The sequence below is a fragment of the Pelodiscus sinensis genome, chromosome 5 (genome assembly GCF_052426305.1).
Source record: "Pelodiscus sinensis isolate ZL-2025 chromosome 5, ASM5242630v1, whole genome shotgun sequence".
Lineage (NCBI taxonomy): Eukaryota > Metazoa > Chordata > Testudines > Trionychidae > Pelodiscus > Pelodiscus sinensis.
Genome location: NC_143056.1, coordinates 12,862,434 through 12,878,841, shown reverse-complemented (window position 1 = coordinate 12,878,841; position 16,408 = coordinate 12,862,434). Strand labels below are relative to the sequence as shown.

The following is a 16,408-nucleotide window of genomic DNA, read 5'->3' as shown; positions in this document are numbered from 1 at the left end:
CTCTCTAGTGCGCTACTGACCCACTAGCACCACAGCAAGTTAACTGCAAAGGACCGAGATTTGAAGTTTACACTGCATGGCCAGTCTTGCATCCAGACTTTGTAGAACTCTATATGGATTCAGTGAACCACCATGCATTGTTAATTGCAAACCTAATGCCCAATTTATTAAAAATGCAATTGCATTTAATATGTTTGACACTGGTTTTAAAGGTTAATACATTTTAAAACTTCACCATGAGTAAAAATACCTCCCAAACCTGAATTAGTGGAAGTAGTTTAAGATTATTTGAAACAATGTCATCTATAAAGCAGTACAATATTTTCCCAAAATGATCAGTGAAACATTTAATCTGACTATAACAATATTCACAGAAACTGAAACCAGCGAAGCTGTCAAATATAAAGAAAAACACAGAAACTTGCATGGCATATGAAGCAAAATAGCATTACAAAATGTCATTTCTTTTTAAAAACAAGCAAATTGGGACCATCCTATTTGAACATCTATTCAAAATACATTTTTGAACAGCACATTGTTCGCATTTTTGTCACACAGGAATCTTTCCTCAAGGGAAATAAATAGCACACAATATTTCAAAAGTTCTGCTCCCTTGCCCCTGAGGTGCTAATGTTTAGCATTAAAAAAAAGTTTAACTGGTGCAAAAAGGAAATGCACAAAGGTGCAAAAGTGCCTTTTTAGGTGGAGTGTGGGGGGGGGTTGCGCAGTTTTATGGACAGAACAGTTAGTCCTTTACTAGAATGTTTTTATGTACTTAATATATGTATTTTGTAATCAAAATCTGTACCTAGAATGGCAGCGCTTATGCACATAAATTCAGTGCTCTGACCACACAAAAGCGCTGAACATAAGGCAGAAAAAGAAAGGATTTCAATAGACATTCCTTCTTTACCTCCAAACCTAGTTACAGCACTGGTAGCAACAGCAGAAGAATTATGTTCTTTATATTTTAATAAAGGGCCGGTCATATGAAAATGCTTTTAGTCCACAGTATGTCATTATGACATATTTTAAGTGATCATATTTGAAGTATGGCTTTCCACCACAATTTTGCTTGTGATTTTTAAAGATTTTTAGGTCTCAGTTTCCAAGTCCAGTTCAAGGTTTTGCAGTTTCAAGAACTAAACTTTAGTCTATGTAGAAAAGTAAAGAACAGAACTTTAGCTGCGTAGTCCTCAAAATAAGTTTAGCTTTCTGTACTAGTATACTGTGTAGTATTAAATACATTTGTTAATTAGGTGCTTGCAAAGCTATAACTTATGACATTATTATTGTTTTGCACTCTACAACAAAATTAGACATTTTAAGCATTTATTTGTAGGTAGGTAAGGAATTGGTTTTTTAACCAAAAATTGCTATAAATTTATAAATACAAATAGTGCTTATGGTTTCTTCACTCATGCCTGAACAGATTACAAACTGAATACAATGAAGTTACGTTTAAGCACCCCACATAAACAAGAGGGATAAAAAGAAAGATTTTGCTGGCATATACTATACTTAATTCTGAGACACTATAAATTACTTTTTCACTGTTCAAAGTTCCATAACTCTGGATTAGTTTTAAGGCTATATATACAAATATGTATATTTCAAAATAAGGGAAAGACAAATATAGCAAAACGCATTGTACTACATCTTCCTATCAAAAAGTAATTTTACACCAGGTTTTGATTTTTTGTTTAGTTGTGGTAAGTGTTACAACACTTACATTTTATTGACTTTCTTTTTGGGGAATCTGCCTACTGAATGATTAAAGTAAACTACATAATAACAAACACAATATCCTCAACCTAAGAAGACAAGAATACAAGGTGCACAAAACAGTAGTTTTGCAAACACAAGACTGATTTGAAAACTTACTTTTTGTATGTTCAATGGGAGAAAGATAAGTTTAAGTCAATTTAGTTTATATTTATTAACCTTATAAATTTTTAAATTAGAATTTAATTTTAATGACCAACAGTTAAATATTGTCAACATGCTATATTTCAAATCACAAATACCATTTAACCACTAGTTTCTCATTCTAAATAAAGTGGGTCAATTAAAAAACACACATACCGTAAAATGTTAAGATTGTCAGGCTTGACAAATATATTTTCATTAAACAGTAGGCAAATTCAAACTGATGCTTATTTCAGTGAAAAAACACAAAGCATGAAATAAATCCATGTAAAAATAGAGTAATAGATTAAACCCACTACATCCTCCAGTGTCAGTCTATGCCTTGGGCAACAGTCAAAATTCTCCCCATTTTAAAAATGGGCTACCAATTATTAAAAATATGTTTCCACATGTGAAGTCTCATTTACAATGGCACAGAATTTCAAAAGACAGGAAAAAAGAGGAATTACACATATATGATTAAATTTGTTGTTTGTTAAATCAAGCTTTATTGATAAAATGGAATTCAGAGTATTTTACTTGGAACAGCAGCAGACTCAGCCAATCAGGATAGTAAAAATGCTGCAGACTCCTACTGTATGTAGAGAGTTGCTCTCTCTCGCTCAACTGATTAGTAATTTTGGATAAGGGTTTGTAAAAAAGAGGCGCAAAGAATCAAGGCATTTTAACCTCAAAATTGGAATAGTTGTGATTGCACTGTATTACACGGCATGATCCTCTTCCACCAAAGTAACAGCCAAAACTCTCACTGATTTCAAGAAGAAGCAGGACTGGGACCATAGTAAAGGGCAACAGAAAAAAAGAAAAAGATTTGTTGAAGTATGAGCAGTATGTTAATTATTTTCCCCAATGCTAAGCAAATTCATACACTACAGTTGGGATAAATTGCCCAAATGTTCAGCTTTCAGAGTAATCTTACAGTTTTGTGCACCTCTTGAGCATCTAGCTGGCTAGGCTGCTGCTCCTTGCAATCCAAAACCACAACATAAATTGAAAGGGCTATATATTTGTTGCATCACACAACAAGCCAAACATTTCATCTAACCTTTATAGTGATTTAAAGCAGTTCATAATTAAATATGAGCATTTTGTACAAGGACAATTGCACTTTACAAAAACAAAATCATACAACATAAATTGCTGGAGTCTGATTTACAACATGAGTTATGGTTTGAAATCACGTTTACAGAAGTCTGTTTTACAAAAAAACATCAGTTCCTGGGCAAGATGTCGTACTGCTGTAGTTTTCTGGAGTAGTCACTCTCACCAACACATCATAATCCCTTCTTTAAATAAGGTTGAAGCTGGACATTAAGAAGGGTCATGGAGGTTGGGCTGCACTTTCAACTGGAGGATGAATGTAAACTCCACAGCTAGATGGGCAGTTTTTACCACATATCATCAGTTGATGCAGAGTCCTTAACAGAGAAAAAAGAAGGAACCCTTTAAAGTCTGGAGCGCCCAAAATTACAGCAGTTTCTGGATAATCCAGACTGAAAAGGATAAAAATATGGATAATTGTAGAAGTCTTTTTTTCTTTTCATGAAGGATTTCATACTAGGAATAGCATTTTACAAGTATCTAACATTCAGAAATATATATTCTTTAAGTTATTTTAGTTCAGTAAATATTCTAAAGTGCAATATACTATAATCCTTCTCAACCCTCTTTCTATAAGGAAGGCTTAGACTCCCAAGTGATACCATAAGTAATTTATTGAGTTAATTTCTTTTAAATGTAATCTGAAGATATGAAAAATGCAGTTAGGGCACCCAAAGCAACCTAAACACGCTCCTTGTAGTGACATAAGGGGAAAAACACTACAAAAACTGTATATGTAAAAATCAGTTTGAACCACCATAAAAATGCTAAAATGGCCACATGGTATCATTACAGGGAGGAGTAAAAGTTGTTTGCCTGTCTTTTTGCCTTTCTTTTCTTAAATATGTTTAAAGTGTAGCCTTAACTCGGAATTATCTGAATTTGTAATACTTGGTTCTTGGATTAATTACAAGATCCCTGTAATATGGTTTTACCTTCAGGTTATTAAACTATCAGCCTTACCACCCCCTTGTGGTTGTGTTTGTGTTAGGATGCACTTATATTAGCCTTCTTCTGGTTCCTCTTTCCCTCCTCATACCTTATTTTTTTCATTCTTTTCCCCCTCTGTACAAAGAGTTTCACAGAAAAAAGTTCAGTGAGGAATTCTAGACTGTCCCATCAATTTTACTCATCAGAAGTGGTCAACATGATTGTGTTTGCACAGTCAGAAGAATCAATTTAAGAGGAGAGAGTCTGCTGTTTAAAATATGTCCGAGTAATGACACCTCACAACTTTAGACTGGTGAAGCTGATGTGGAGCCCTACTCTAAAAGGGTGTCACAAGGAGGAAGGCGAAAATTTGTTCCTCTTGGTTTCTGAGGACAGGACAAGGAGTAATGGGCTTAAAGTGCAGCAGGGGAGGTTTAGATTGGACATTAGGAAAAAATTCCTAACTGTCAGGGTAGTCAAATATTGGAATAAATTGCCAAGGGAGGTGGTGGAATCTCCCTCTCTGGAGATATTTAAGAACAGGTTAGATAGACATCTGTCAGGGATGGTGTAGACAGAGCTTGGTCCTGCCTTGAGGGCGGGGGGCTGGACTCGATGACCTCTTGAGGTCCCTTCCAGTCCTATTATTCTATGATTCTATGATTCTACTCATTTAGCTGTTAAGTAGAATTTTATAGGATTTTCTCTCTTTGCTGGACCTGAGAGAGAAGAATGTTCATGACAGAAGAATTATTCACTCTTAAAATGTATAATTCATAAGACTTCCCGTGGGCTACCATTAGTAGATGGCAAAAGTTAGAAAGAACTGGGACAAAGAGGATGAGACTCTGAGGTGGCCATGTTTGTCATGAGCACATGGATAAAAAATTAAGTCAACACAGAGTCAAAGAGTAGAAATTTACTTACTGATAAAGTATTATGCAAATTCCTGCACTCTGCCTACCAACAACATAGATTTGCATACTTCACATTTGCAGAAGATATATACAATAAATGACTGCATACCATCTTTATGCAGGGATAATTCCATTTCAGTTATAAATATGGGTTAATTTCTTAGAAACAGGAAAACAGAAGATGCTTGATGTAAACTGCAGTAAATAACGTTTAAGACCAAGTATGCAGCTTCTGTTTTGCCAAAGCATTTCACTTAACAGGATTTTTTATTTTAAAAAATAACTGTACTAGTTGCCAGAGACATTAAAATATAACTGTTTCTTTATGAGACACAGTACTCCCAAGAATTGAAAGCTGTTTCCACAAAGTGATTCAGTTGTAAATGGAATTATGGTTCCTGTTTTATAATTGTTTTTATTGAATTTTCATTTTGAAAAGCAAGTTAGGGAAGTTACAGCATAATGTAATCATATGATCAGAAAATTATGTTAACCGAACTAGAATTGTAAATATGCTAATCATAGCAACTATTAAAGTACTAAATATGCAGCCAAACAGAAGGTTACAATAAGAACATTTTGCCAGTAATTCAGGGAATCAAAGTTTCACAAAAATACTCTCTTATGAAAAATATCTTAGTGGGAAATACTATGTTATCTCTGTGGTATCAGGGATGAACCAAATAAATTTCTCAAATCAAGCAGATATCTGCTTTCAGTGATGGGCTCTGGCACTCAGTGTGTGGAAATGAACAGACAGAATGCAATTAGACTTTCAAATCTGGAACTGGTATGAACAAATGAGAGTTCTGTTGGTTCAGATGAAAGTGGAGAAGAGAACTCATAGGGCACAACCTACAGAATGTACTTTTGGGAAAAAAATTATCCCTACTCTTCCAAAGAGTTGTAACAGGGTCTGCATAAACAGGTAGAAAGATTTCAAAGCGTAGGATGGAAATGATTGGAGAATGAAAGTACTTACAGCGTCATCGTTTCTATAGGGGTTCAATCTGTTATAAACAGCTTCAATCACACTCCGTCTAAACAAAAGGAGAAAACAAAATGTTAAGGCTTTTTAAAAATGAAATCAGACACTTCCTAAATGCATAACCTTAAAAATTAAAAGATTCTAAAGGTATATTTTTGTACAAATAAAGTTACTAAGTTTCCATATAATTTATGCAATGTTCTGTTTGGGAGTTAGGAAGAGTTAGTTTAAAAAGGTAAACATTCCTAAGGGTTTTGCCAACAAAATGGAAAATTACTATTTGCATGAGAGACTTTTTCAGTTAAGACTGTCTGCTTGTGATATGCTATCAGGGGCATGAGCATATTTTGTCCTGGAAGTAATAAGACAGAGGTTACAGATTCATGAGCAGCATAAACAATACAAATGTGTGTACCTGCTGGATATGGTGGCAATAAATAATACACCATGGACGTATAAAGATTTTGGTTTTATTTATTTTTTTTACAAGAAAGCACTGTATTTGAATGTCCTGAATAATTTTGTGCGTACATCCCTTAATGAAAGCTCTGCATTCTTGGCTTGATTTAAGTTAGAAAAACCCTAACAAGATTAAAACGTTAACTTTTTTCAAAGAGCCCCCTAGCAGCTTCCCATTACATGCCCAATTTTCAGCTTCCTTCTACAATTAGTCCCCAAAAGAAACAATCATAACTTAAAACAAAACTTTTGTATAGCATCTCTCACCCTATAACAGAAAGGTATTCCCGGGGATTTTGGTAAAAATCAGCAATGACTTTATAGTGTGCTGGAAATTTACCTTTTGTTTACATTTGAACTTTCAAGTTTGATAATTGCTTGCAAAACAGCTTAGCTTTGGTACTCCCCCCTGCCCTTTTCTTGTGCTTTGCTGTCTGCACTTTGGAGGTAGATAAGTAGTAAAGGATTAATGCCAAAGTATATAATAAAACAAAAATTGCTTGTGATTCCTGCTTACCTCACTTAGGGTGGTGGTGGGCAACCTGTGTACACCTTGTCTGCCCCTAACCTGGGGCAGACAAGGTGTACACCTCTTGTGCACTGGGGCACTGAAACTCCCCACTTCCTACGCCTCCCAGCATACTGTAAATGTGCGGATATGCACTCCATCCCACTCCTCACCTCCCTCCCAAAGCTTGAACAGCTATGAACAGCTGATTTGTGGTGTTACAGCTCTGGGAGAGATAGAGAAGAGTGGGGATGGAGTGCAAATCAGAGGATTCATGGCGCTTCAAAAGTCCTGGCAAAGTGGGGGAGCAGGAGGAAATGCAGGGCTCCAGTGCCCCAATGGTGAGAGACATGGGGGAAGGGGACAGAGAGAAGGTGCCTGGGCCACAGGTAGAACCCCAGTGGACTACAGGTTGCCCACCAAGGGCAATCATATGGTCCACTGAGACAAAGGAGGGCCACTCATTCAGCCCACTGACTAGTCTTGGATGCCCATCACTGCTGTAGGGGAATACATTAACAAGGGATTTGCTAGAGCAACAATATTAAAACAGTGGAATGCAAAGAGAAACAGGAATTACTTGCCTTCCTTGGTAAGCAAGATATAACTGTAAATATGAGGGTACAAGTACAATTTAGAGATTTTAAAAGCTTTCTCCTGGATGACATGGTTGGGTTTTGTTTATTTGTGAGAGCAAGTGAATGATGGACAAAGCTGAAGAATGTGTGATTCTTACTCTACTCAAGAGTCAGATGGAGATGTGCTCTGCACATATCTTCATGCTTTGAAGTGGCAGAATGTAGCCCTTCCCCTTGTCTTTTTGTTAGTTATGGTTTTAGTCTAGTCTGCACTCAGTCAGAATGCACTATTTTAACTTTTTTGTAAAATGCTTATAAATACGAACTCACCTATTACTGACTTCAAGCATATGTTCAGGGGCAGTGTAGGAAATATGGGCAAATATAAAGGAGTCAGAATTCTGGTGGGGCCATGTTGGTAGCATGCTAGCAGGCATGTGAACATTGGTGGATCTAATTTTGGAACGAGGGACTTCGGGTGAGAAATAAGTAGGGGAGCTCCATAATAAGCAGACACAAGGGAATGAGAAAGTCTAATCAGCACATCCACTTCCAAGAATCATCTAGTAACTTGTGTGTAGCCATAAACAACGTAGAGATTGATTCTATGGCCAGGGGTAGTCTGTCTCCATTAATAATTAATTTCCATTCTGATATCTAGTGTTCTAAAAGGTCCTGTTGAAGAGGAAAGTAATATTTTAGGGTGCTGCTGGATTTCATTGAAAAAATTTCAACTTTAGTTTTGTTTTTTTTTTAAATCAAACATTTTCCTTCCAATTGTAATAATTTCAGCATGATAAAAATGTCCTAATAATGTCAGAAACCTGATATTTAAAAATCATTAAAATATTGTAAAAAAGTGTTTTACAATTAAAATAACTGATGAGATTATTTCCTTTAACAGGACATGGCAGTGCAATACACTCCAAATTTTTTCAGAACCCCATCTTAAATGGACACCGTAATTTTGATATCTAGTCAGTTTTTATAGAAGAGTTGTATAAGGACTTCTGGTACTACTATTGCTCTTGATTTCCCTTGAAAAATGTGCAGATTTACTATAATGTTTCTCTCTTTTGTAAATGTCTAGTCCTTCCACCACCACCACCCCTTTGAGCAGTCCCACATAAAAAAGGAACACAGAAAAATTGAGCCTCAAACTGAAAAAGAGACCTCTCTTTATCCTTTCAGACATTATCTCAGATGTTCCAAATAGATAATTTTCAGATAAATCTGATTTTCAAATTGAGTGTCCCTTTGAGTTACATTAAGGCCTAGTTCAGTAACTTCATTAAGCATACACTTAAAAGTTACACACATTCTCAAATCCCATTGACTACACAGCAACTTGAGCAGATTCTTTAATTACTGTCCCTGCACAAGGAATGGTTTCTTGAATCTGGGACTAAACTATTATTGCATTTGTTCACTAACTAAATGCATGCATCTCAGTGTAAACAAATGAGTGTACACTCATTTGCAGATTTCAGGTATTCCAGATATTTCTTTAAAACAAAACCAATGAAACAAAACCAATGAGACATAACAAGTGATTTGCAAAATTATCATATGCACGAGAGATGGGAGTAAAATAAGTTAATTTTTTTTCTTAACACTGACAGCATACCTTAAAATTAGTTACAGTCCAGGTTTTTTAATCAACCAGATAGTGCAACTAGTTAACATATGCTGTGTCCTATAAACAGATTAACAACTAAACTGTTCTAACATCTCAGAGTGACAGCTCTGCTGCAACACCAGTAATGGTGTCTCATGAAAAGATATCTATTTTCACCACTTTCACTAACAACATAAAACTACTTTTAAGTTAGGCGCAGCAGGAGATACTTGCTCACAAGCCAAACAGAAGAAAAACAGAGCTTGAAAGAGGAGTCAAAAGAATGATACACATTCCAATTTAATGTTGCAATATTTAGATTCACCAAAGATATCAACAATAACTCAGACTCGATGTTTCAAAGAAAATTAAATATATTCTAAAAATAGAAACTGTTCTAACATCTCATACTGCCTGCTCAGTTTTCTTTTTATATAAAAAAAATGCTGAAATACTAGCATGAAAACAAAGATTTTGCTTCCATAGTTCATTTGCTCTAGTTGTTTATTGCTCAATGGAAGTCATAAATCTGTCATCACAAATATAGAAACAATTTATCACAAAGAAAACTAAAAAAAGGCTATCATGTTTAAGCCAATACAATATAAAACAAAGTCTGAAATAAAGAATTTATAATATATTCATGCTAAAAACATTTTAACTATAAAAGTATTGCATCATTAGCAATATTCTGTGCTAAAATTGCTCGCTTTATTGAGCGGAGAAGCTTGAGATTTGAATTTGATGGTTTATACTACTGGATAAAACTACCAAGTATTTTCAGACTATTTAAGCAAGCCAATACTCAAAGTGTATCTGTATAAAGTTTTAAATTAAATCCCCTGCTTAACCAGGGTGATGCAGTAATTTCCTTTAAAGGGACAATTAGCTAAAGAGCTCATTTATAATTCTAGAAAATAGGCATAAAAAAAGCAAAAATTAAAGAAAGCTGCCAAGTGAAGCACTAAATGCATTAATCGCTGTTTGTTAAGTACATAAATTACATTTTTAAAATGAGACATTATATGCATTAATTTCCCTTACATCTTAAAAAATAAAATCAGTAAACATATTAAAGCTACAATTAACAGAGTCGGCCACCCTTAAAAGCAGTCCATTTTTTCTGAAAATATAGTTTTTGACATTCACATTTTTTTTATTTTAGAAATCTTCCACAGTAAATCCTGGTTTGTGCTTGAATTTCTTTCCAAACTTAAAAATTGACCAAAATGGAGAATGGAGAATTGAGTTGAGACTTTTGTCCCCATAAAGTTTATTTTTAAGAGTGGCCTTACAGAAAGTTTGTTAATTTAGACCAAAAGCACATTTACACTAAGGTAGACTCACTTGCTTGCCAATTCACCCCCTGGCGGGAGGTTAGGGATGCTCTCAGTTGCTAACGTACGCATCACATGGACTAAGTCTGGTACTCCTTCACCCTGCTTCTTTATGATCTCTGGGAATCAGAAGTACTTTTTTTGTAAGTGCAGTCCAAATTTAACTTGAAAAGATTGAAATACTCAGTTTTATCAAAAGGCAGTTTAACATTTTTAAAGATAGCATTTACCAAGTTGGACAGTCTGTAATCTTTGGAATCATAACAAAAGAAGCGGTGTACCTGTAAAAAGCTATTATATGTTGGACCAAAAAAACCCCCAAAACCAACTATGATCTATTCCTCACATAGCTCTACATTTGCATTTTAATAGTCTTCATCAGTATATTTACATTACAAAGGATATCCTATCAGGTAAACAAACTAGGTAGTTTACACAGGCTTCACTAGTACATAATTATTGTATTTTGCCAATTAAACATCTTGTGCAAAAAAGACAGGTTTTAATGTGTTTATTTTTAATTTGAATGAATGTAAAAAGATTATTGCTGTAGTAGAAAATATCTTATTTCTTCATAATAAGTTAGATATCTCTTTATAATATGCCTTATTTAGTTATACCAGACTGCACAAAATTAACATAAAAACATTAAGTCATGCATAAAGTGCCAAGAGGCCAAGAATATCAGAGTTCAGCTACAACTCCATCCTTAACTCAAAGGGATATTTCAACAGCAGGTGATTTTACATACAAAAAATCCAATTCACCTCTTCATTAGATATCAAGAGCATCTCTACAGTAGTCACAGCAAGAGTGCTAAGGAGAGAGAGCTAAATTTCTTTAGCATCATCTTCTGAAGTGCTGACCACTCACACCTGCAGCTGAATTTAAGTTAGTTATCATTGTTGGGGGGAAGGGGGAAATCAGACCTCTTCCAGTTTTGTGAAATACATTAACATTTTTTTTTACAAGGTAAACAAGAATTGGCAATTATTCCATGATGTTTAAATGTATATAAATTTCTCAATGCACTGGAAATTCCTTCAAAGACATTATTTAAGAAGGATATTTTATTCCATAAATAATCAGGCTGGAGCTGTTGATCTCTGAGTGGATGTCATGGGTACAATAATGTGCATACACAGCTAAGTATTGCGCATGTAGCAAAATCTTTCCAAAATGTATTTGAAAAAAGTAAACACATGGAGTCCCCATTTCTAATTTAAATACATTGGCAATTTTTCTTTTTTTTTTAAACACCAAATACTGAAAAAAAATAATCAAAATGTACCATATACCATTTTAACTGATACTGGACACTAAACTGTCTAAAACCAGTATATTTTCCTTCAAAAAAAAAAAAAAAGTACCAATTCAAGAACTAATTTGTATGAGCAGGATAGGTTTTCTGGGCTGTAACTTTCTATGCAAAAAGTTTTAGCCCAATTTGCAACCAGGTTCTATGCAAGTAATTTACACTGGAAATACTGATATGCGCTTGCAGTAAAATAAACAAGTGTCAACATTTGTAGTACAAAATATTAGCTGTTTATTCCCACATTTTAAAACAGGAAAGAAATCCAACATGTGACACTACACATTAGGTAAGCATCTCAATACTCAAATGTGCCACTTTCTCAAGAACTACAGCCAAAATTCTTACGTTACAATCTAGCATGTATTAAAAAGAATTCTAACACTCTTAAATCTGAATAAAAAGCAAAGATCTCAGATTTGGTTTGCCAAGTTCCTTTATTGTGTAATCTTCAACATCTAGTATATTCTACATCAATCTAAAGCTAAAGTTCTGCTGTACAAAAATAAAGGGATTTATAGGTTGCCTAAACTACACAGTTTCACAACCTAAAGCTGCAGTACATTAACATACAGTCACCACTAAATGAATACATTTATACTCGGATAGAACTATAGATACAGTCTAAAATAACACTGATGACAACAAATGGAACCAATCCATTGCTTTTAAAAAAAATTATTAAATTCTCTTTTGTTTTAATGTGTTTGGCATCCCTTTCTCTTTATCCTACTTTAAACTTTTTAAAACATTTTCACTTTTTAAGATGAAAAATATAAAGATTCAAAATTACTTATTTCTTGTTTTGAAGGGGAATTTCATATAAAATTCCTAAACTCTAACATTTCAGTTTTTTTCTGAAGAATGGCCAGTTAAAACTATTCATTTCAATTACTTCTGTGGATTACATACATCTAATAAACAGATTTATTACTGTGTTAAGTATGTATGGGTTATATTTGTTTTAAAAAAAATGGGGCAGAGAGCTTTAGGAATGTGAATTTAAAAAAAGTCAAACCAGCCCAGTAACTGGAGTAATAGTGCAACTAAAGTAATACACCTGGGAATTATTAATCTTTTCCAATCAGAAAGCCTTAGAAGCAATACTGATTTATTGGAAAGGGATGGCACAAAGATGGTTGGCCACTCTTATTTTTTCTCCTGTTAGACATTTTCAGCTCTTAGAGCCAGAGAAGCATCCAACATTGATGCAAGAACACAGGTTAAAAGAGTGAACGATAGTCCAGGAAGGGGAAAGCAGAAACCATCATGTGTTCCTTTTTGTTGTTCAAGATGGCCATTAATACATGACCATCTTTTCAGCATTAAGTTAAAAAACATTAATACAAAAATATTAAAATAAGATGTTACTGCACACTTTGGGATGACAATGTTTTTATGTATCAGATCAACATGAAAAATGTACATTAAAATATAATCTAACCTCATTCTTGGACTATATTTGCTAGACAAACTGCTCAGTACTGCAGTGCTCATTGACTGGATTTAAATTGTATAAATTAGACATTACAGACTAGTAAAAACTATGTTCAGAATTTCTTTACATTTACCGATTTTCTTCAACTGAAATTGAAGCTTTTAAAATCTTAAACACTGCATTATTACTAAGGCATTTCAAGATAACAGTAGTAAGATTGTTCAGCACAGTGTTGAAAGTTTCAGCAATGGCCATATTAGTCCCACTCAGTAGACAATACTGTATATTAAGTTTCCAGCATGAAACAAGCTTATTTTAATTGCATAAATATGGTTATTAAGTTTAATGTAATAAAGTGACACTAGGGGTTGAGTCCCTCTCTCTCACATGGTCCTGAAAATTTCACTCATGCTAGTTAGGGCTATAAGTTCAGAAACTATGTAACATTATAAACTGCTATAAGGATGTATTTTTGTTTATAATAAAAAGTGTAAATATTATTTCTGTGTGCATTCTTAGACAGAAAAGATGTCCAAGAAAAATAACTTTAAAACGAAGTGTAGACTCTAAGGTAGCAGCAAATACATTTTTCTAAACGTGTCCCTTGAATTAGGATTAAAGTGCTTGATAAAAATGTACATTACACACACACACGCATGCACGCACACACATACACACAGTTTCACTTGTCCCTGAAATGTGTTAATTCTAAAAATGTAAGAAACTCAGCAAGCAAAATGCATTGTTCCCTACACCATAATTTTATGCAGTTTGAATACTTAGGATCTTCATTCAGCAATATCTGGACATGATGTTCCATTTCATCTACTGTAATACAAATAGGCCAATGGGATCAGTTAAAGGAGATGTGCAACATTAACTCTAAGACCAAGGTATATTCAAGTTAAGCCAAATTTCCAAAATTAAATAGATTTTTGTTAACAGTTAAAGGGAAGAAAGGCATATCTATAAATTCATCAGTCACTGATGTGCAGGGCTCGACAATTAGTGTAATCTACTCGCCTGTGGTGAGTAGATTACAAACCGGCACAGCTGCGCAGCACACTCTGAACATGTGCAGCGTGCCACACCGCGCGGCTGGCAAGTGGGGCTCACCACCACTTGGCGAGACCTGCTGATGTGACAAACCATAAGAGCTGTGCATATCCTGCCAATGCTTGTTAGTAGGGACCCTCAGGCTGGATATTAACACAACAGAGTCATCATAACTGAGTAATTAAAATCTATATCCTCCATATGTTTCCATTTTAAAATATTAATCTATGCACTAAACTGAATGTGTACAATGAGTATCATATATATACTAGCCCAATGTCTGTGACTCTGTAACGCTGGCTGTTCCCTCTGGACGGTGCTGTTGCCTTCCGCCACGGCGCTCGACTGACTTCTGCGACGCTCAGCCAGGCTGCTGCGTGGGAGCAAGCAGCGCAAGCAGCCATTTGGGGTCCGCGCTCCCCGTGCTGCATCGCAGAAGCATCGCAGAAGTCAGTTGAGCGCCATGGCAGGAAGCAAAGGGGGGCAGGGCGGTGACATGCAGTGTGACAACGGCTCCAGGCCCTGACTCCTGGCCGTGAATGTCACCGCCCCGCCCACTTTCGCAGCGCTCAGCTGACTTCTGCACCGCTCAGCTGGGCTGCCACGGAGGAGCCCAAACAGCTACTTGCTCCGCTTGCTCCCCCTCCGCGGCCTGGCTGAACGGCGCAGAAGTCATCTGAGCGCCACGGCTGGAGGGGAAGGGGGGCAGGGCAGTGACATGCGGCGTGACAGCGGCTCCAGGCTCCATCCTCTGGCTGTGAACAGACCCTGGGTGGGGAGAGGGAGGGGGAATGAGGGGGAGGAAGAAGTGGAGGACAACTGGGAGGCTGCAGGATCAGTGCTGGGGTGAAGGGAAATGGTGCAGGGGGGCAGCTGGAACTCATAGGAAGCCGCTCAGCCAGGCTGCCGCACAGGAGCAAGTGGCGCAAACAGCCGTTTGGGCTCCGCGCTCCCCATGCAGGAGGAGGAGCAAGAGAAGAGAAAGAGAGTGAGAGGCAGGAGGGAGAGAAGAGAAAGAGAGAGGCAGGAGACGGAGGAGAGCTGAGAGAAAGAGAGGGAGGAGGCAGTAGGAGGAGGGGAGAAAGAGAGAGACAGAGCGAGAAACTGGAGGCTCAGGAGAGAAGACCGAGATAGAAAGGGAATAGGACGTGGAGGAGAGATCTGAAAATCCCATTTTATGATGGGCTAATTGGCTAGTTTGATATTTAGTAAATGTATTTAGGAGGTAAGGGCACATCAGTGGTAGCCATTTCTTAAACCTCAATCTCTGCCTCAGGTTTTAATGCCCAAAGACAATATAATCGAAATTAAAACATAATTTAATATTTTTGTAAGTCAACACAATTCAAGTTGTTGCAGGCACTGTGTGCCTGAAACACTTCTTCTCTTTTTCTTTTAATATTTAAAACAAATGTAAATATAACTTGTTTTTTAAAAGTTATTGGCAGGATGGTATGTTCGATGTCCAGCTTCAGTTCAGTATGAGTGTTTATGGTTCAGTTATAACAAATGTTAATAGGTTTTTATTCTTTAAATATAATATTAGCAAGTGCTATTATGGTAACAGTAACATTGCTATGACCCTTAAATTACCATACAATATACTTTTTAGGGCCAACCATGTAATTGTACATAGCTTTACAGAAAAATGGCACTCAAATTACCATCTTCAAAAATATACTGCCAGATTTCATTTAAATCCACATCAGTAATCCGAATTTACTGACCTAAAGTTCATGATGCCAATGGACTTAAGAACTTTGAGCACAAATAAATTACTTTCCTCAGACATACTAAATAGAATCTCCAGGACTGTAAGCTTCTTAAATTTCTGTTTTGGTACTATTTTGTCATGACATATAGCATACATCCCCAGAATACAGAAGCGCCTTTTTCAGAGATGCATATGTAGGCTACATCTTCACCTGGGACTAGGGGTGTGATTCCCAGCTCATGTAGACACTCTTGGGTTAGCTCAAAAAGAAGTAATATTGCAACAGTGGGAAGGGCAGCGGTGAGTGGCAGCAAAGGCTCTCTGTAGTATCTCAGAGTACAGGAGCGTTTGTACTTGGCGTACCTAGCCTATGCACAATGTAGTCATGCTACCATGGCTACACTTATTTTTAGAGCTGTAGCTCAACGAGAGTACCAGTACATCTATGGAAGTTAGGAATCACACCTCCTAGCTCCAAGTTCAGACATAGCCTAAAGGTCCAATGGCACTTAAAGGTTTA

At 36.1% G+C, this 16,408-nt stretch overlaps 1 protein-coding gene across 3 annotated transcripts in view; it reads right to left on the bottom strand.

Moving 5' to 3' along the window:
• Positions 1 to 443: 443 nt before the first annotated feature.
• The window catches only part of PPM1A (protein phosphatase, Mg2+/Mn2+ dependent 1A), a 91,331-nt gene continuing 75,366 nt past the window's right edge, over positions 444 to 16,408 (bottom strand). For all 3 annotated transcript variants that reach the window (XM_075926345.2, XM_075926346.2, XM_075926347.2), the window contains exons 4-6: positions 10,376 to 10,484; positions 5,860 to 5,917; positions 444 to 3,347 (exon numbers count right to left, since the gene is read on the bottom strand). In XM_075926345.2, the coding sequence (XP_075782460.1) occupies positions 3,318 to 3,347; positions 5,860 to 5,917; positions 10,376 to 10,484 (197 nt within the window). In that variant the 3' untranslated portion in view covers positions 444 to 3,317. The remainder of the gene's footprint in view (positions 3,348 to 5,859; positions 5,918 to 10,375; positions 10,485 to 16,408) is intronic.